General features: G+C 44.1%; 1 protein-coding gene across 1 annotated transcript in view; it reads left to right on the forward strand.

Moving 5' to 3' along the window:
• GINS1 (GINS complex subunit 1) overlaps positions 1-21,872 on the forward strand; it is a 48,349-nt gene that overhangs the window by 10,237 nt on the left and 16,240 nt on the right. Inside the window, exon 4 of the mRNA XM_073627991.1 lies at positions 17,364-17,454. Within this exon, the coding sequence (XP_073484092.1) occupies positions 17,364-17,454 (91 nt within the window). The remainder of the gene's footprint in view (positions 1-17,363; positions 17,455-21,872) is intronic.

Below are 21,872 nucleotides of genomic sequence, written 5' to 3' on the forward strand. Positions count from 1 at the left end.
CACGAGTGAGGAGCTGCACACCTGCCATAGAGGAGTCGGCATCTGCAGCGGTAGGGGCACAGGCACCAGCAAGGCTTAGGTTCATTAGGCAGTGGTTAAAGTCTGCCTTTTTTCTCCTTACCTGTGGTTTTGGTCTCCCTTCTTTTTCTTACCCCCTAGTGACAAGGAGCCTGTCTGGGCACTGGAGGCTGACTGTTTTTTTCTTAGTGCACCTGGGTGGTGGTCCTTTTTGAAAGCAGAGACTGGGTCTCACTAAAAGGTCCCCTGTTTTTTTTCCCTCTTTTGTCTTTTCTCACAGGCTAAACGTTCTGACCCAAAAATGAGATGTCCTCCTTGCAGGGCCAAAATGGGAGAAAATCAGAAAAAAGCCCTATGCAGTGCTTGCATCACTTCTTTAGTTAAGGAGAAATCGGCTTCTGTTTGTGATGACCTGGTTGCCTCTGTAAAGAAAGAGCTATATGTCACGATTCAAACTTTTGGTGACTCATTGGTTAATCCAGCTGCTAGTCAGCCTTCCACTTCAGAGTCCTCCCAGGGTTCCCTTTCTATCCCGGTGTTGGAAGCTCTACCTTAAGACCCTTCAAACAGTCCCCTGCTCTTTCCGTTAAAGGCTCAGAAGAGGGGGTTGAGGAGGCTGAAGCGGCCCCCTCTAAATTTAAGCTATCCCTAGAAGAGGTAGATGGGCTCCTTTAAAGCTATTCATGTTATGCTTGGCTTGAGTGAAGAAAGTAAGGAATTATCTCTTCATGACCGCATGTATGCAGGGTTAAACGAACCTAAGGGGCGGACAATCCCGGTTCACTCGGTCATCTCTGACGCCATTAAAAGTGTTTCCTCAGCCATAGTGGAAGCGCTGCAGGGAACCAGGGGTGTGCTGCGCTTTCTCCAGGTGGTGAAAGTATGGGGCATACCGGTTGAACTTGCTTTTTTCCTTCCAGAAGACAGCCCAGCATCCTCCCTTACGTGTGGGGGATTCTCCGGCGCCCCCTCCTCTTCATGCTCGGCGAGAGCCAGGCTGCGGGGGTCCCGCTCCTACAGACCGGCGGCAGGGCTGTGGAGTAGCGAACGGCGTCTGCTCTGCTGTACCCCACGCCTTCCGGGTTCGGTGACGAGCGCGTCATTCCGACAGGGGGCGGGGCCTCGAGCGGCGCGACGAGGCTTCTGGTTCCGGCCGCTGGAACGCAGGAGGAAGGGGCGGTCTCTGTGGCTGATGTAATTTCCGGCCCTCACAGCGGTGAGCGGCCCGGGAAAATTGAATAAAAGAGCACAGACGCCGCTGTAGTCCTGTCAGCAATGGAGGACGATCAGACGGCGGTGGCAGGAGCAGGAGCCACACCAATCAGCCAGGCCCAGGTAAGCAGGGACATTGGTCGCTGTTATGTTCTTACTCTATGGGCAGTTGTGGTATATATAGAATATATACATTCCCTTCCTTAAAAAAAAAAGGGGGGGGGGCCTGCAGATCACTTTTCCTGAGTACTAATACAAGGATAAGTGATTGACTTTTGTTGAAGGTGGATCTGTGGGGTGATTCACCAGCTGTGGAACAAGATATAGAGGTTAAGGGGTTAACTTCCCTTGTGGGTTTCTGTGTTCCTTTTATACAGCATGTAAACTGTTTTTGGTGAAATATGGTTCAGCAAATGTCTTTTTTTCCCTTGGGATATTGCAGAAGGCTAAAGAAAAGACCAAGCATGTCTCCCCTATTGTTAAAATGTCCATCATGTAAAGGGTTACTGAGGGATTCCTGGACCAAAATATTATGCAAATCATGTATTGCAGACATAGTTAAGGAGGAGACAGCTCCTGCTAGTCCTGCAACTCAGCAAGGGGAATTGCTGAGCTCTTTCAGGAAGGAACTGGTGGACACCTTTTGAGTCCTTCAGATCCTATCTGGATAGGCGCCCAACGGCGCATAGCAGTATGGTGCCGCGTTCTCAATCCTCTGTTTCAGCATCCAGAGGGGGCAGCGACTCAGAGGAGGAAGAATGTAACGTGTTACTAAACTCTGACGAGGAAGCGGAAGAAGAGAATGAAGCTTCTTCTCCTTCAAGGTACAAACTATCCCTTGAGGAGGTGGATGATCTATTAAAAACAATACACACTACCCTTAACACCACAGAGGATAAAACTCAGCTATCCTTACACGATAGGATGTTTCAGGGCCTTGGGGAGGAAAAACACAGGGTTTTTCCAGTACATAAGTTTCTATCAGAAACCATTAAAAGGGAGTGGAAGGATCCAGAAAGAGCCCCTTTCTTTTCTAAATCCCTCAAGCGGAGATTTCCGTTTGACGAGGATAGCTCGCATATCTGGAACAAAAAACCAAGACTTGATGCAACGTTTTCCCAGGTATCAAGGAATACTGACCTGGCGTTTGAGGACATGGGTATTCTTAAGGATACCATGGATAAAAAGGCAGACTCCTTATTAAGGAAGGCATGGTATTCATCTTTAGCAAATTTGAAACCTGCCATGGCTTCAACGGTGGTAGCCAGAAATCTGGAACACTGGCTGGAGCAGCTGAAAGCTCATATTGAGGCAGGGACGCCTCGTAAAGATCTGCTAGATACGCTCCCGGTGTTATCAAAGGCGGTAGGGTATATAGCAGATGCCTCAGCGGAATCAATCAGAATGTCAGCCAGATCCACAGCTCTGATAAACTCAGCTCGCAGGGCTTTATGGGTCAAGACATGGACAGGGGATACTGCCTCAAAAACAAAATTGTGTGGTTTACCCTTTGAAGGTGATCTGGTGTTTGGCCCTGGGCTTGAAGCTATACTTGACAGAACAGCTGACAAGAAGAAGGCTTTCCCTATAAAGAAAAAGGTGATTCCGTAAGGCAACAAGAATTTTCATGCTTTTCGGAAAACCCCAGATACCAAAGAGGCAGGCTATAAAAGGCCTTGGAAATCTCAAAGAGGGAGGGGCAGGTCAGGAGTACCATTTCGCCCCCCGACAACAAACACAAAAACCCAGTGACTGTCATCCAACTGTGGGAGCAAGGCTACAGACCTTCTTTTTACAGTGGAAGACTATAACGAACAGCCAGTTTATCCTCAAGACCATTATGGAGGGTTACAGGCTGGAATTTTCTCAACCTCCACCTGTGCGTTTTTACATAACCCAGGCTCCCCGAGACCCAGAAAAGTCCGTAGCAATGACAGCTATCTTGAGAGAATTGATGCTACAAAAGGTGATCACGAGCGTGCCCCCCGGAGAATTAGAACAGGGGTGCTATTCGCACATATTTCTGGTGAAGAAGCCTTCGGGAAAATTCAGGCTCATCCTTAACCTGAAGATTCTCAACAAGACTATCAGGTACAAAAAATTCAAAATGGACACAATATTCTCAGTAAAGAGTCTCCTGACCCCAAGCTGTTTTATAGCGTCCATAGACCTGAGAGATGCATACTTACATGTGCCAGTGGCATCAGCATCTCAGAAGCACCTAAGGTTTGCAATAAAGTTGGGGGAATCAACCCTTCATCTCCAGTTCAGAGCTCTCCCTTTCGGGCTGTCATCCTCTCCGAGGATTTTCACAAAGATCCTGGCAGAGGCCTTAGCCCCACTCAGAGTAGAGGGAGTATCAGTCCTACCCTATCTGGATGATCTACTAATTTTTGCCAAAACCTATTAGTGAGGGATCTGGAAAAGACAATGAGACACTTGGTAAGTCTCGAATGGATAATAAACAAGGAGAAATCAAACTTGATTCCATCACAGACAATACTATTCCTGGGCTATACTATAGATTCCATCCAGGAGAGAATCTTTCTCCCCGAGGAGAAAATGGAGAAACTTCAAGGTGCGGTAAAGAAGACACAGACAAATATGCCAATCTCCATAAGAGCAGCTATGTCGGTCCTAGGGCTACTCACTGCGACTATACCAGCAGTGCAATGGGCACGTCTACATACAAGGGAGCTCCAGCAGGCAATTTTAATGAATTGGTCCTATGGGGAGTCCCTGGAAAAATTAATAAAAATGTCTCCGCAGGTTCAGAGGAAGCTTTGGTGGTGGAGAAATCACTCAAACCTGGACAAGGGTCTACTCTGGGGCTTTCCTTTGGAGAAAAGACTAACAACAGACGCAAGTTCCTGGGGTTGGGGTGCCCACCGGACGAGCAGATGGCTCAGGGGAGTTGGACAGACTGGGAACCCAGAAGGTCCTCCAATTGGAGAGAACTAAGGGCTATTCTCCTAGGTCTATGGGCCTTCGAGAAAACAGTTCGGGGCCATCATGTTCAAGTTTTATCGGACAATGCCACAGCGGTGGCATATATATCAAGGCAGGGAGGAACAAGGAGCAGGACTCTGCTATCCTTGGCACTCCAAATTCTAGCCTGGGTAGAAAACAACCTAAAGTCCATAACAGCAATACATCTGAAGGGAGATTTGAACCTTCTAGCAGACTTTCTGAGCAGAGAAAGAATACTAGGAGCAGAATGGAGTCTGAACACAGGAACATTCCAAAAATTAACAGAAAGATGGGGAGTACCCCAAATAGATCTTTTTGCATCCCAGAAGAATACAAAAGTAGAGGCCTTCTTCTCACTAAACAGGCAGGATGAGGCGAAGGGATTGGATGCATTAGCGCATCCGTGGAACTTCCAGTTGTGCTACGCCTTTTCCCCCTTTCAGATGATTCCCTTGGTCTTAAAAAAGCTACAAAAAGAGACCACGAGTATGATTCTAGTGGCCCCTTTTTGGCCCAAACGAGCTTGGTTCGCAACAATACAGAGGATGGCGGTGGAACCTTGTTGGGCGCTTCCACTGCGGAAGGATCTCCTAATGCAGGGGCCCCTTCATCATCCAAATACCCAGCACCTCAGGTTGACAGGGTGGTTACTGAGGGGCAGATGTTGAAAAATAAGGGCCTTTCAGATAAGCTGGTCTCTACCCTGCTGAATAGTCGTAAGGAGGTTACCAGAGCCATCTATTTCAAGACGTGGAAGCGATTTAATAGCTGGTGCTCAGCTAGGATGCTTTCGCCACAAGAAATTGTTCCAGTATTAGAATTTCTCCATGAGGGAATGGAGATTGGGTTGGCAGCTAGCACCCTAAAGGTGCAGGTAGCTGCATTGTCGGTCTTCCTTGAGAGACAATTATCTAAGGTGCCGCTCATTATTAGATTTTTCAGGGCATTGGCCAGAGCTAGGCCAATACCTTTTAAGTTTTTTCCTAGATGGGACCTGTCTGTGGTTCTGCAGGGTCTAATCAAAGGGCCTTTTGAACCTCCAGAGGAAGCATCAATCAGGCTATGGTCGCTAAAACTAGTCCTGTTAGTAGCAGTAACTTCAGCTAGGAGAGTAAGCGAGTTACAAGCTCTTTCCATAAGAGAACCCTTTTGTTATATTTTTCCAGACCGGGTAGTGCTAAAAACTGACCCGGGTTTTCTGCCAAAGGTGTCAACAGCATTTCATAGGGCACAAGAGATGGTTCTCCCTACTTTTTGTCCTAACCCGTCCAGTGCTAAGGAGAGGTCTTTCCATTCCCTGGACGTGAGAAGGTGTTTATTACACTATATAGAGATAACTAAAGATTTTAGAAGATCAAATTCTCTTTGTTCTCTTCTCTGGACCACGTAGGGGGTACAGTGCATCCAAAAACACCATAGGTAGATGGCTAAGAATGGCCATCAGTGAAGCTTATAGAGCTTCAGGGGCAGAGCCCCACTAAGGGGGTAGTGGCCCATTCAACAACGGCAGTAGCAACGTCCTGGGCAGAGAGGGCAGGGGCTTCCCCAGGTCGGATCTGTAAAGCGGCCACGTGGACAAGTTTCTCCACCTTCACCCGCCACTACAGGTTGGACTTGCTATCAACAGCGGAACAATCATTCGACAGGAAAGTCCTGCAGGCGGTGGTCCCACCCTAGAGTAAGTACTCTTTTATCATCTCCAGGTGCTGTCCTGAAAGACGAAGGGAGAAAACCCTAGTTAGACTTACCGGTAACGGTATTTCTACGAGTCTTTCAGGACAGCGCCGATGACCCGCCCTAAGTTTTAAGGTTATAAGATGTGTTATTGCTATGTTCTGCTTATCTAATTTCAGCATGGCTGGAGGTACTCTATGAACAACTGAGGCCATGGTGGAAGTGTCCGGTCTTTAAAGAAACTGACTGCAGTGTTTCCTGGGAAAGTGGGTGGAGCTGCGCTCTCTCCAGGTGCTGTCCTGAAAGACTCGTAGAAATACCGTTACCGGTAAGTCTAACTAGGGTTTTCCTTTTCAGGAGGACCCTTCTGCAGTGTGGAGTAAGGTGCTCAGGTTGGATGCGGCCTTCTCCCAGGTCTCAAGATCCACAGACCTGTCTTTTGAAGACGTGGGGGTTCTGAAGGATCCAATGGACAAACACATGGATCTTTTGCTCAAGAGATCATGGCAATCAATCGTGAGCAATTTAAAGCCAGCAATGGCCACAACGTGTAGCAAGGAATGTAGAATTTTGGATTAACCAGCTAGTGGCAGATTCCCCAAACAAGAGATTTTAGATTCTTTTCCTACCCTGATCTCTGCTGTTGCTTATATTGCAGAAGCCTCGGCTGAAGCAATTAAAATGTCAGCTATTCAGCAACGTTGGCAAATGCTGCAAGAAGAGCTCTATGGCTTAACACCTGGCCAGGTGACGCAGCGTCAAAAAGCAAGCTTTGTGAGATTCCCTTTTCATGTGACCTTCTTTTTGGCCCTGATCTAGATAATATTCTAAACAGGACTGCCGATAAAAAGAGGTCTTTCCCGGTCAAAAAGAAAAAGCAGGGCCCAAAATGGCTTTTTCGACCTCAAAAAGCTCAGGAGCAAAACAGCAAGTTTCAGGGAAGAAGGAAAAATTGTTCCGCACAAAAGGTGAAGACGGCATTCTCTTCCGTCCTCCTGCACAGCCCGAGAAATCACAATGACTTGTCCCTGCGAGTGGGCAGAAGACTACAAGAGTTTCTTCCGCAGTGGTCAGGGTTAACTTCAAGTCTGTTTTATTCTGACCACTCTCTCGCAGGGCTACACTCGCGAGTTTGCCGAGAGCCCCCAAGAAGGTTTTTGATACCAAATACCCCACGAGATCCATTAAGGGCCCTGGCCATGACGTCTTCTCTAGAGGAACTGATGCAGCAGGGTGTAGTAATCCAAGTGCCACTAAAAGAACGGAAGGAGGGGTTCTATTCTCATGTCTTCCTGGTAAAAAAACCAACAGGAAAATTTTGATTGATTCTCAATCTAAAGCCTCTAAATGAATCCATCAAACACAGGAAGTTCAAGATGGACTCAATTTTCTCAGTCAGAAATTCCGATCTCCCCCCAGTCCCAGAGGTATCTCAGGTTGGCGGTAAGGATGAAAGGCGTGATTCATCATCTACAGTTCAGGGCCTTACCCTTCGGTCTGTCATCCTCACCCCAAATTTTCACCAAAGTGATGGCAGAAGCCTTAGCTCCACTTCGTCTTCAGGGAATCGCAGTAATTCCTTATTTAGACAATCTGCTATTTTTCACCCCCTCGAGGGAGGAATTGCAGAGCAATTTAGGCAGAGCACGCAGCCACTTGGAGTCTCTGGGGTGGATTTTAAATCTCCAAAAATCTTCCCTAGACCCATCTCGGGAGATTCGATTTCTAATCAATTCTGTGGATCAAAAGATCTATCTTCCCTTAGAGAAGGAGGACAGGTTTCATGATACGGTGTCGGTTCTGCAGGCCAACCAGCGGCTGACGGTAAGACAGGTTATGTCAGCTTTGGTTGTTCTGACTTCATTAATGCCGGCCGTTCAGTGGGCAAGGCTACACTTCAAGTGCCTACAGGCCTTTTTTCTGAGATCATGGGATCACAAATTTGAATCCTTAGAAACAGAGGTAAAAATTCTATCTCAGGTGAAAAGGTCACTATGGTGGTGGAAGAGGCAGGATATCCTATCGAAGGGTTTAGTCTGGGCTTTTCCGGTCGAGAAAAGACTGACAACCGATGCCAGCTCCTGGGGTTGGGGAGCCCATCTAGGAAGGAGTTTCACTCAGGGGAGCTGGACCAAGAAAGGGGCAACAAGGTCCTCAAACTGGAGAGAGCTCAAGGCGATCGCCTTATCTCTAAAGGCGTTTGCTCAGGATCTTCACTGTCAGCATGTTCAGATACTAACGGACGATGCCACAGCAGTGGCTTATATAAATAGGCAGGGGGGTACAAGGAGCAAGTTACTCCAGGTACTAGCCATGGAAATTCTTCGGTGGGCAAAAGGACACTTGCTGTCTCTATCAGCAGTCCACCTAAAAGGGACCCTGAACAGGGTGGCGGATTTCCTGAGCAGGAACCCCATTCAAGTAGAAGAATGGTCACTGAACACAGAGGTTTTCACTATGATTGCCGAAAAATGGGGGCAACTGGAGGTGGATCTGTTCGTCTCAAAAGAGAATGCTCAGGTTCCTCAATTCTTTTCCCTGAGCATTCACGACGGCTCACTAGGGACAGATGCTTTGGCGTATCCATGGAAATTCCATCTTTGCTACACCTTCCCCCCCCATTCCAGTTAATTCCGTTTATATTAAGGAAAATTCCGAAGTAAATGGTACCGATCATCCTAATCACGACCTTTGGCCAAAAAGAGCCTGGTTTTCAACCGTTCTGAGAATGACGGTCAAACCTTGTTTGCATCTGCCCCTCAGGCACGATCTACTGTTACAAGGCCCTGTAAATCATCCAGAGGTGGCCAGTCTGGCCCTCACAGCCTGGTATCTGAGGAGCAGCTACTAAGAAGCAAGGGTTTTTCCAACTGGTTGATTGCAACTCTAATGTCAAGTAGTGAAAAAGTGACAATGGACATTTATTCTAAGGTCTGGAAGGATTATAATATGTGGTGTAGTTCTTCTGCCCAGGACCCAGGAAGCCTTGTCTCTGTTCTGGAATTTTTACAAAGCAGAGCAAACAAGGGACTAGCGGTTAGTACCCTGAAAGTGCAGGTTGCTGCACTAGCAGTTTTAGAAAGATCTGTGGCCTCGAATCCGCTGGTAATCAGATTCTTTAAAGCTCTTACGAGATCTAAACCAGCACCACTTAGGGCTTTCCCTAAATGGGATTTGTCGATAGTCCTGCAATCTCTAACAGAGTCCGTTTGAACCTTTGGAAGAAGCGACTCTCAGATATCTCACTTTTAAGACCGTGTTTCTGATTCACATTGTCTCTGCGTGTAGGATCAGTGAGCTAAACGCTCTTTCAATTAAGGAATCTTATTTGTCTATTTTTCCAGATAGTTATTCTAAGGACAGACCCAAAATTCTTACCGAAGGTAGCTTCAGTACAGAATCGTGCCCAAGACATTGTACTTCCAACCTTCTGCGCTAACCCTGCAGCGGAGAAGGATTTTTTTTTTCCACGTGTTGGATGTCAGGAGGACTTTGTTGTGTTACTTGGAAAGGACAAGGCTCTTTAGACATTAAGATTCACTATTTGTACTTTTTTCGGGCAACAGGAAAGGATGCAAGGCTTCTAAAGTTTCTTTGGCGAGGTGGCTGAAATTATCCATTTTAGAAGCTTATTTGCATGCAGGTTTGTCTCTACCAGCAGGAGTTTGTGCACACTCAACCAGAGCACTGGCGGCCACTTGGGCAGAGAGCTGGTACCACCCTGGAACAGATTTGCAAGGCGGCAACGCGGTCAAGTTTTCACACATTCGTAAAACATTACAGGCTGGACATCACATCTGCCAGCGATCAGGCATTTGGCAGAAAGGTCCTGCAAGCTGTTGTCCCGCCCTAAGGGGGGGGGGTAAGTCTCTGTTATCCTCTCAGGTGCTGTCCTGAAAGACGCCTTGGGAAAAACCAAGTTAGATTTACCGTTAACTTGTTTTCCAGAAGTCTTTCAAGACAGCAACATCCCCTCCCTATTGTGTTTGATATACTATGCTGTGACTAACCTATGTGTTTGTGTTCCATCCGGGGTTGGAGGTTCTCTTCTACAACTGAGGTATAGTAGGGAGGTGCCTCCCTTTTAAAGTTCTGGAGGAAGGAAGGTGTTTCCTATGGTCCGGTGGGAGGAGTCACTATCTCTCAGGTGCTGTCCTGAAAGACGTCTGGAAAACAAGTTACCGGTAAGTCTAACTTGGTTTTTATTTATTTTTTGTTACCATTATAAAATTTTGCAAATAAGTAATTTTTGTTCATAAATTTGGGCCACGATTTATACTGTTACATATATTTGGTAAAAATATTAAGTGTGTTTTATTTGGTCTGTGTGAAAGTTTTCAAGCTATGGTGCAAATCATTAAAAATTGATTACACCTTATGTACCGACGACCTGTCTAATTTCTTGAGGCCCTGAAATGTCAGGACAGTACAAATACCCCCCTAAATTACCCATTTTTGGAAAGTAGACAGTCCAAGGTAAGAGGCATGGTGAGTGTTTTTTGTAAAAAAAAATTTTCCCCACAATTCTTGGGAATATGTAAGAAATTATTTTTTATTTTTTGCCACAAAATTGTCAGGTTATTTTTCTTACACAAAGTTGTCAATGTAGCATGTACATAGCAAAAATTACACCCCAAAATACATTCTGCTACTCCTGAGTATGGCGATACCACATGTTTAAGACTTATACAGCCTGGCCACATACAGAGGCCCAATATGCAGTGAGCACCATCAGGTGTTCCAGGAGCATGAATTACACATCTCATTTCCTAATTACCTATCACACTTTGGAGGGTCCTGGAGCACCAGGACAGTGGAATACACCATTTTGAAAAGCACACACCCCAGCGTATATCTTTAAGGCAAGGGCTGCAAGTAGGTACTCAGGATTTCTGATTGCCTGCAGATACAGTGCCTTGAAATAGTATTCTTACCCCTTGAAATTTTCCACATGTTGTCATTGTTATCAAAAACGGAAATGTATTTTATTGGTATTTTATGTGATAGACCAACACAAAGTGGCACATAATTATGAAGTGGACGGAAAATGATAAATGGTTTTCAACATTTTTTACAAATATGTGAAAAGTGTGGTGTGCATTTGTATTCAGCCCCTTTACTCTGATACCTCTAACATAAATCTAGTGGAACCAATTGCCTTCAGAAGTCTCCTAATTAGTAAATAGAGTCCACCTATGTGTAATTTAATCTCAGTATAAATACAGCTGATCTGTGAAGCCCTCAGAGGTTTGTTAGAGAACCTTAGTGAACAAACAGCATCATAAAGGCCTAGGAACACACCAGACAGGTCAGGGATAAGGTTGTGGAGAAGTTTAAAGCAGGGCTAGGTTATTAAAAAACCGCATCCCAAGCTTTGAACATTTCACGGAGCATTGTTCAATCCATTATCAGAAAATGGAAAGAGTATGGCATAACTGCAAACCTACCAAGACATGGCCGCCCACCTAAACTGACAGGTCAGGCAAACACAGCATTAACCCCTTCCCGTCCGTGCTATCGCCGAATGGCTGCTACAGGGCGGACCTACTTTGCCGGGAGGGCGTCAATAGACCTCCTCCCATACTTGAGTGGCCTGCTGCAGGGCGTGCACAGCGCTCTCTGTGATCAGCGAGTCTGAGACTCGCCTGATCGGAGTAAGGGGTCGATCCCGACCCCTTACCACGTGATCAGCTGTCAGCCAACAGCTGATCATGTGATGTTAACAGAGCCGGCAATCGGCTATTTTTTCTTCTCGCGTTGATAGCGTGAGGAGAGAAAAAAATGATCACCGGCAGCTGTCAGAGGGACATCGGTCCCGATCTAGGAGAGCAGCTGTGGAGTCATCTGTGCCTATCAATGTCACCAACCAGTGCCACCCATCAGGGCCCATCAGTGCTGCCTTATCTGTGCCTATCAGTGCCCAGCAATGCAGCCTCATCAGCGCATATCAATGAGGAGAAAAACCCGTTTGCAAAATTTTATAACAAACTATGAAACGTGTATCTTCACGTATCTTCCTTTTCCTTTTTTCAAAAATTCTTTTGGGTATAGCATTGCATGACCGCGCAATTGTCATTTAAAGTGTGACAGCATTGAAAGCTGAAAATTGGTCTGGGCAGGAGGGGGGTTTAAGTGCCCAGTAAGCAAGTGGTTAGTCAGAGAAGAAGCCAAGAGGCCCATGGTAACTGTGGAGGAGCTGCAGAGATCCACAGCCCAGGTGGGAGAATCTGTCCACAGGACAACTATTAGTTGTGCACTCTGCAAATCTGGCCTTTATGGAAGAGTGGCAAAAAGAAAGCCATAAGAAGTCTTGTTTGCAGTTTGTGAGAAACCATGTGGGGGACACAGCAAACATGTGGAAGAAGGTGCTCTGGTCAGATGAGACCCTAATTTGAACTTTTTAGCCTAAAGGCAAAACGCTATCTGTGCTGGAAAACTAACACTGCACATCACCCTGAACACACCATCCCCACATGGTGGTGGTAGCATCATGTTGTGGGGATGTTTTTCTTCAGCAGGGACAGGGAAGCTGATCAGAGTTGATGGGAAGATGAATGGAGCCAAATACAGGGCAATCTTAGAAGAAAACCTGTTAGAGTCTGCAAAAGACTTAAGACTGGGGAGAGGGGGTTCACCTTCCAGCAGGACAACGACCCTAAACATACAGCCAGAGCTACAAAGTGGTTCTACATAGGATTGCACGCCACACTTTTTTCAGATATTTATCTGTAGAAATTGTTAAACCATTTATAATTTTCCTTCCACTTCACAATTATATGCCTCTTTGTGTTGGTCTATCACATAAAATCCCAATAAAATACATTTACGTTTTTGATTGTAACATGACAAAATGTGGAAAATTTTCAAGCAGTATGAATACTTTTTCAAGGCACTGTAGGTACTCTGATGGGCTGCAGACGGGTACTCTGGGCTGCAGATAGGGACTCGGGTACTCTGATGGACTAGTGACGGGTCCTCTTTATTTGAGGGGCAATCGGGCACATCACTGTACATTTTTCTTCCAGGTCTCCTCCTCACACACTGAGAAGGAGAACCTGGAAATGGCACTACAGACGTTTGTTGACGTTTGTAACTGGCTGTGATTGGACACAGCCGGTCACGTGGTAAGAGCCAATTTCATTGTCTCTTTACCATGATCGGGGATGGGCTGTGTCCGACGGACATGCCTTTTCCCCGATCGCCACGCTGCACGCCCCCGGGGTGCGCACAAGAGGCGAGACCGTGCACAACACATGATTGGCTGCATTGGACACAGCCGGTCATGTGGTAGGTTGAGACATTTTTATGGGCTCTTTACCCTCGTCGGGGGGTGGGCTGTGTGTCCCGAGGAACTTGCCTCATCCCCAATCGCCGTGTTGCGTGCCCCTGGGGGCGCACAGGAGCGGCGGACGTCATATGATGTCCACCAGACGGAGGAGATGTTCCTGCCAGCGTCATTTTACTATGGCCCAGTATGGAAGTGGTTAAAAAAAATCGAAGAAGATGGGTAGAAAATTATCAGCTGAACAGTGACTGCATCCTTTCAGATGCGATTGCTGTTTGGGTATTCAGGCAGAGATTGCTTTGTCCACGAAGTTTAGTTTGGATGGGGAAATCTGTGTGTTTGGCTAGCATAAGGCAAGATGGACATTACCATTACACATTGCTTATGTACACTATTTTTTTTTCTTGTAAATTGCAACAGAAGCTGCCCTTAAAGTGTACACATAACATTTATTTAATATATAGAACAGTATGGCTTAAGAGCAGAAACTAAAAGGTCTCCTGTGCACATGGTGATCCACAGGGTTTGATTGATACTCTCCCCCCCTCCCCTTTTTTTTTTTAAACTCCTGACAATCCAAAACACAATACCAAAGCCTGAGTGACCAGAAGAGGTTGTTGCATTAAGCTGTGAATCACTTGGTTTACAGTTTAGCTCTGGTGGGGCACAGGGCTTTGGTTTAATTGGAGCTGAAATCAAGGCCTACATTGACAGTATGATCAGGATTTGAGGACTCTGCTATGGGTGTATCAAAGGCATCTTCAGGCCTTCTGTTGAGATATGTTGTCAGTTTTCTACACTTAATAAATACTGCAGTTTAAAAATCAGTTTTTTGTTTTGCACCAGAACTGTATTTTATAGTCATGCTTTTCTTGCAGCACCCAGAGTTTGGGCATGAATGTAGATATACAGTGGGTATAGATATGGTTGCCACCTCATCCCTTTAAACCCGAACACATATTAATTACACAGGTTCTGTGGCTGGTTAAGGTGGTAATTATACTTGGTGCCTTATCTGCATTTAATTAGCCTCAGAACCTGTGTAATTTAAAGGGATGAGGTGGCAACTTTAAGTATAGAAACAATCGCCCCCTTTTTAAAATCACATTTTGTTTATTTGCAGCCTGAAATGAAGAAACACAGTTTTTGTGCTATCCAGCTTTATTTACTCAGTGCAACTTATAACATCCATGTGAAAGCTATAACACCAACATGTCAATGTAAAAAAACAAAACGAAATAATGGAAAAAAGGATCACCCTCCTTCTAAAAATGACTGGTAAACTCAATCAGGTGTAACTAATCACCTTATCGATGGCACACACAGACATTTGATTTTCAACTGTGATCAGCTTGTGGTCATTTTTGATTAACTCAGCATGTAAAGCACTTTTCTGGAGCATTTCAGTCCCTGGTAGTGCAACTGAAGAAAACTATGGGTGGCAAGGCACTGTCACCAGGATCTCCGGGATAAGGTTGTAGACAGGCATAAGTCAGGAGATGGCTACAACATTTTTTTCAAAGACTTTATCAAAATGCCTAGAAGCACAGTGAAGTCTATTATTAAAAAGTGGAAGGTGTTTGGTAAAACACAGACCCTTCTTGGATCAGGACGTCTCTCCAACCTGAATGAAAGAGCCAGGAGGAAATTTGTCAGAGACGCTACCAAGAGGCCTACAGCAACTCTGAAGCAGTTGCAGGAATTTATGACCATGGCCATTTGTGTGCCTATGACCACTATATCACATATTTTACAAAAATGCGGGTTGTGTATGGGAGGGTTGAAAGAAAAAAGCCACTCCTTAAAGGCCACATGCAGTCACGACTTAGCTTTGCCAAAACGCACCTTCAAGATTCTGAGGCCACATGGAAAAATGTGTAGTGGCCAGATGAGACTAAAATTAAATGATCTGGCCTCCACACCAAAACATATGTCTGGAAGAAATCCAACACGGCTTCCCATCCAAATAACATCATTTCTACAGTAAAGCTTAGAGGTGGTAATATCCTGTTATGGGAGTGTTTCACTGCAGCAGGTACAGGAGTACTTGTCAGGATAGAAGGAAAGACTGACGGGGCAAAGTACCATCAAATTCTTGAGGAAAATCTGCTGCCCTGTGCCAGAAGTTGTCAATGGGAAGAAGGTTTACCTTCCAACATGACAATGACCCAAAGCACACAACAAAAAGACCACACCGTTATTGGAGAAAAAGATGATTGTCCTTGCATGGCCTAGTCAGAGCCCAGACTTCAAGTCATTCCACAGATTTTCAATGAGGTTTAAGACTGCAGTCCATAAACAGTCAGCGTCAAATTTACCGGAACTTGAGCAGTTCTGCTAAGCGGAGTTGGCAAATATTGCAAAGTCTAGATGTGCAAAGTTAGTAGAGACATATCCCAACAGACTAAGGGCTGTAATTAAAGCAAAAGGTGGTTCAACAAAATACTGACACAATGGGGTGATCCTTTTTCCAGCTCAGTGATTCGGTTTTTGAATTTTTTTATTTTTTAATGACATGTTGGTGTTGTTTTATCTTTCACTTGAATGTTATAAATTGCACTGAGTAAATACAGCTGGATAAAACAAACTGTGTCTGTCTTCATTTCAGGCTCCAAAACAACAAAATGTGATTATTTTAAAGGGGGTGATTGTTTTCTATACCCACTATATATTAAATATTTTATCCACATTTTAAAGCAGTGTAAATACTACTAATATGTGCAATCAGCGCTACCTGCAGTAATATGTTCCTATTAACAAAAGAAAAAATATTCAATAGCTGCTGTACACTTATTAGTGATTCTACCCCACTAAATGAATATACTGTGTTTTATATATAGTGCAGCGCTGTTGAGCAAAACCAATACTATGTCCAGTGTGACACAAACAAGATTTGTTGGAAATGCCGTATATACAAGTTTTTCAGCTTTTTTTTTTTTTTTTTTTGGCTAAACCCCCCCCCCCCTTCCCCCCTCAGGCTTTTACTGGAGTGAATGTCCCACTTAAGAAAAAAATGTCCCAAAAATGCAGCTGAAAGGGGTCGGGGCCGTCCCGCTGGGTGCCACACGTGTATCCGCCCCTTTCAGTCCCCACCATGCTGTGTCAGCTCTGAATCGCCGTACAGCCGCTGTAACGATGTCCCGCCTTTTAGACCGCATCTTGTGATAGCCGGCACACTGATCCAATGGTAGGAATCATTGTGCCTTGTGTCATAGGAGGCGGGACATCATTACCGCGGCTGCACAGTGATTCAGATCCAGCTCGGACACACAGCGTGACATGTCATTACCAGGCACTTATAGGCTGTACATGATGGGCACTGGCAGGCTGCATTGCATGGGCACTGATAGGTTGTACATGATGGGCACTGGCAGGCTGCATTTCCAACCCTAGGCTTATACTCGCGTCCAATAAGTTTTCCCAGTTTTTTTTGTGGTAAAATTAGGTGTCTCGGCTTATATTCGGGTTGGCCTATACTCAAGTATTTACGGTAATAAATATTTTAGAAAAGATATATGTCTTTCAATAAACAATCCACCACAGTGCTCTTCAATATCCAGTATTCCACTGAACAACCACCACCAGGTGAATTCACCGCTCACCTCACAAATCACCTTAACTTGGGTGTCCTTTCCCTCCTGGGATAGAGATCTCCTCACAGCCAGTAATCCAGGCTCTCCTATGCCTCTCCTGTCGTACTCTCAATAAGATTTCCTCTTGGGGTAAAGCACTCCTGATGCACAGCACTTTCTCACTCAAACCACATGCAACAAAAAGCATCTAGTGTTCTCTGCTACAATCATTTTTATTAAGATAGCCCCATTAAAAACACACTTACAGGAAATGCAAAATAAAACTCCTATGATTGCTTTGTCACCTGGCTCACCACTCTGCTTGGGTCGGCGTGGCACCGTGACGCTATGGGCTGGGCCCCTCCCTCCTATACGCGTGTCGCCACCTGATTGGGCTTCTTCAGTAGGATGGAGTAGCCTTCACGCCCCAGTACCCCAGACCACTGTCTCTCCAATCAAATCGTGTGTTTTGTTTGAATTAAAATGAAAGTATTTAAATATATTAAAACACAGATGCAGTTTCTAATGTGCTAGCCTGAAAAGATTTGCTATTTGGGAGGAGTGATGCAGGTTTCTGTCATTTCTGTCACCCCAACGTGCATTATTCAGTTGTATGGTTTTCAATTTTTCAGTTATGACCGCCTGCTTCGGATTCAAGCTCTTCGCTGGGAGTATGGCAGTGTGCTACCAAATGCCCTCAGGTTTCAAATGTCAGCAGAAGAGGTTTGTTGGATTTTTTTTTTTTGCACACCTATAATAAACTATGCTGCGGTTTGTGTGTGTGTTTTCTGAGAACACATTCAAAACTAGCTTATCTCATGGGAACACGGAGGGATACTGCAATGTGGATGCAGGGATTTCTCCTACTGCACTACTGTATTCTGATACCTAGGATTCGACCTCCCCCATCAGAATGCACTGAGCGCTGCAGCCATTGGTTACAAATGATCAAATGCTGGTTTTCCAGCAGGACTGTTCAACAAAAGCTGATCGTTGGATCAGCTTTTGGTGAAAAGACAAGTACATACAGAGTGAAATTCAGACATTTCCTACTGGCCCGGAGGATTTTTGGTTCAGATATACCCAGCTGAAAGGTCTAGCTGTTACTCTAAGAATACTCGACATGGGTTTGTGTAGATGGTGGTTGCATGTGTTCTGTGCTCTGGCTTGGATGATGTATCTGTAAGTAAACATACTTGTATTGCCAGCCCTGCTGGGATGGAGGAAACTGCAGAAGTGAGTTGATATCTTCTGTCAGGCCTGTTGAGTTGTGTATTGTGAACCTCACTGTTTCTAACAGCATGTCAAACAACAAGTCCTGCACACTGATAATGCTCCTCCCCCTGATCATACCGACAAGCTGCTCCTTAATGCTGTGTTCTGACAGCTTTCCTCCATAGATAGAGCACTGTTTTGCTTTCAGCGGCCTCGTGGAGGAGGAAGGGGAGGAGAGGACTGGACTGGACGGGGACGCTCCAGAAACGACAACCTCGTACTGAGCTGCACCAGGGGCGTGATTTCCTTTTCTGCATTTTGCCGAAAAGGCCAGTTTCGGTGGCCGAAATTTCGGTGCATCCCTAGTTTGGAAATTTACTGTTCCAGTGGTTTAACGTATATGTAAATGATCACCTTGTAAAACAATGATAGATGTGTGGAATAAATCCGTGCAATGGTTAGGTGTTTTGCTATGGGTATGGCTGCTGCATCTAAAGATACAATGCCACCTAAGTGGAATGTATTAGAAAATGGTAAGCAAGCAGGAGTAGTTATGGCGCTGCCCTTATGGAGATAGAAAAGGATTTATTTCCTTATAATGAACAATAGCTCTATGTGTTACCTGGTATACATAATTCTTAGAGTATTACTTCTAAAGGTGGTTATTATAAACCTGTGTGTGCCAAAAAAAAAAGTGAATATTTTTATATTTAAAATCTGTGACTGGTAAATATTTTTATATTTCAAATCTGTGACTGGTGCTAGATTCTTACTAATAAAGGTGAAATTGCAACATAGGGTGCTTCAATTATTCAACAAAGTGCATTGTGCAAAATCAATAAGTGCCATAAAGTGACCAGTGCTAAAGCATTCAAATTCATACAAAATTATACAAATTATCCAACATAAATAGTGACTGATGTGTTGTAACCAGTATTATTGGATAGGAAAATTTCCGTTTGTGAGAAAAAAGTTCTTTTTGGAGTGTTTTGAGGTGTTCAATCTCTGAGGATCAAATTTCTGTAGGAAAACTTCTTATCCAGGTGCTGGTTCTTTAATTAGTGCCTTATCTGCATGCTCTGACAGTGGTTGCACTCACTGGATTTTCTTTCCCCTGCAGGGGTATAGGCAGTCAGTGTCTCCCACTGTGTAGCAATCAAGGATGTCCCCCAAACTTTACTTGCATGTTGTTGTGTGGTATTTACATGTGAAGGAAAGAAGGGATACCCATCGCGTAAAACCGTAAGAACTTTTATTAAAGCTTAATAAATATTTGTACTCACATTTCAAATGAAAAACCGAGCATAAGAAAAAGGTATCAAAATCCCTTTGTTAGAGGTGCTGCAAGACGTCCGTAGCTCGCCCTACGTGCGTTTCGTCGTCAGACTTCTACTGGGGCGTTCATCTTGCTACACTCCTGAGTTTAAATAGTGTGGCCCGTAATAGGTGCAATTACTAATGAATTGGCGGCCATTTTTGTAAAGGTTTTGGGGACCGAAGCCTAATGGAATCGTCCATTAAGTCGTTATTGCGGCCATTTGCTTGGGGATATTGTGGACCGAAGCCTGGGTAGCACGCATGCGCTTTGGTGTTAATGAGGGAACGTGAGGTCCAAGCTGTCAGCAAAGGACGTCACCGTTAACGCTCAGCCGCATTCTTTCTTTTCCCACTTCCTATTGGAATCTAAACCAGCATCCGGGTCGGTAAGACACTGCTAATTGTTTGTTTTTTTTTTGGAAAAATGTATAAATATGCACATACTGGTCCCACTATTAACCTGTATTCTAACGGTTCAACATATACTTTCCAGAGATTAACATTTTTGGCATAAAGGGGATTATTATACCCAAACCAAGGGAGTGGCCATGGGGGCAAAGTGTGCCCCGAGCTTAGCAAATATATTTCTCAACAGATGGGAGGAAGAACAAATTTTTAGCACAAGGAGAAAAAACCTGAAACTATACAGTCGATATATAGACGACATAGTTATTGTGTGGAGGGGCATGGAGGAAGAATTACAAGCCTTTTTTGATGAAATTAATTGTAATGCATACGGAATTTCCTTTTCGGGTAGTTGGAACAAACAAAGTATTAACTATCTAGACCTACAGATTTACAAAAATAATGGATATCTAAACACTAGGACCTTCTTTAAGAGCACCGACAGGAATGGGTACATGCCAACCAGCAGCTGTCATCATCCACAATGGATTGGGAACATTCCAAAGGGACAACTAATGCGGATACACAGAAACTGTAGCAATGGAAATGATTATGAAGAACAAGCAGACATTATAATCAATAGGTTTGTTGAAAAAGGATACAACAGGAGCTAATAAACCTAAAGGAGAAGGTGAGAAGAATGGACAGAAATACACTAATAGAAGGAAAACCAGTTGGTAACATCAAGAAAAAGGACAAAAATATAGGCATGGCCTTCTTAACGGGTTATAATAGACAATATAAAATTACAGAATCCATAATCAAGGAACACTGGCCTATTTTACAATCGGATAAAATTCTAAACTCTATACTACCAAAAAAGCCCAGTTTCAACTATAGAAAAGCCCCTCCATTCAGAAACAAATTGGTGCATAACGCTCTGGATCCACCAAAACAGATCAAAATAATAAAAAACCTGAAAGGTTTTTTCAAGTGCGGAAAATGCCTACCCTGTAAAAGCAGCAAAAAAAAAAAATAGGAAAATAACATTCAGATCAGCAAACAATGGTAAAGAATACATCAAAGAGCTCATAACCTGCAACAGTACCCATGTGACCTATGTACTGGAGTGCCCGTGCCACATACAATACGTGGGCAGGACGACAAGACAGTTACACGTTAGAATCAGGGAACACATAACAAACATCAAAAATGGATATCATAAACACAGCGTCTCAAGACATTTTAAAGACTACCACAATAAAGATCTGTCATGTATGGTATTCTATGGGATCTATAAAATTAAAGGACATTGGAGGGGAGAGAACAAAAAAAATCAAAATCTCACAAAATGAGACCAAATGGATCTTCCTGCTGGACACCCTCCAACCGGCAGGAATGAACATAGATGTGGATCTAAATTGTTTCCTTACAAATTTCTAGAACCACAAACAATTCTTAATTTTTAGCATTCTAGCATTTTTAGGATTTTTAATTTCAATTTAATTTTATTTATATATTTTTCAATTTTTACTTTTATCGTTTGAGATCTGAAACATGCATCCTGACTTTCCAAGAAAAAAAATTTTTCCAACTCTTTTCTCCATAAGAAAACCAACTCTTACTCCAATTTAAATTAAGGCCACTTAGGAGTACATATACAGGATAGAATATGAAGCCCCCCACTATATATATATATATATATATATATATATATATATATATATATATATATATATATATATATATATATATATATATATATATATATATATATATATATATATATATATATATATAATCATATGTAATATATTACCTTTTTCCCTTATTCAATGTAGAACCTATCATCGTTTTTAGCCATAGGGCACACACCGAGGGCCTCTCTCTAAGGCTCGGTTCACACGGGGGCGACTTGTCAGGCGACCTAGCCGCCTGACAAGTCGCCTCCCGTTCTGTACAATGGAACCGTTCTAATCAGAACGACGCAAGTCGCTCCGACTTAGAAGAAAAGTTCCTGTACTACTTTGGGGGCGACTTGCATAGAGTTCTATACAGAAGTCATCTTGCAAGTCGCCCCGGCAGTCGTGTGCAGGTCGCCTTGGTGAGGCGACCTGCAAGTCGTGCCGCGTCTAGTGTGAACCAGCACTAACAACCAAAGTTTTACACCAAAATAAAATAATATGTAAACACCAGATACAATATACACACATAAATAAACAATGATGCAAAAGTGGTATAAGGACACCTTTCCCTTAGCTCCC

Source organism: Aquarana catesbeiana, linkage group LG04, assembly GCF_042186555.1.
Source record: "Aquarana catesbeiana isolate 2022-GZ linkage group LG04, ASM4218655v1, whole genome shotgun sequence".
Taxonomy (NCBI): Eukaryota; Metazoa; Chordata; class Amphibia; order Anura; family Ranidae; genus Aquarana; species Aquarana catesbeiana.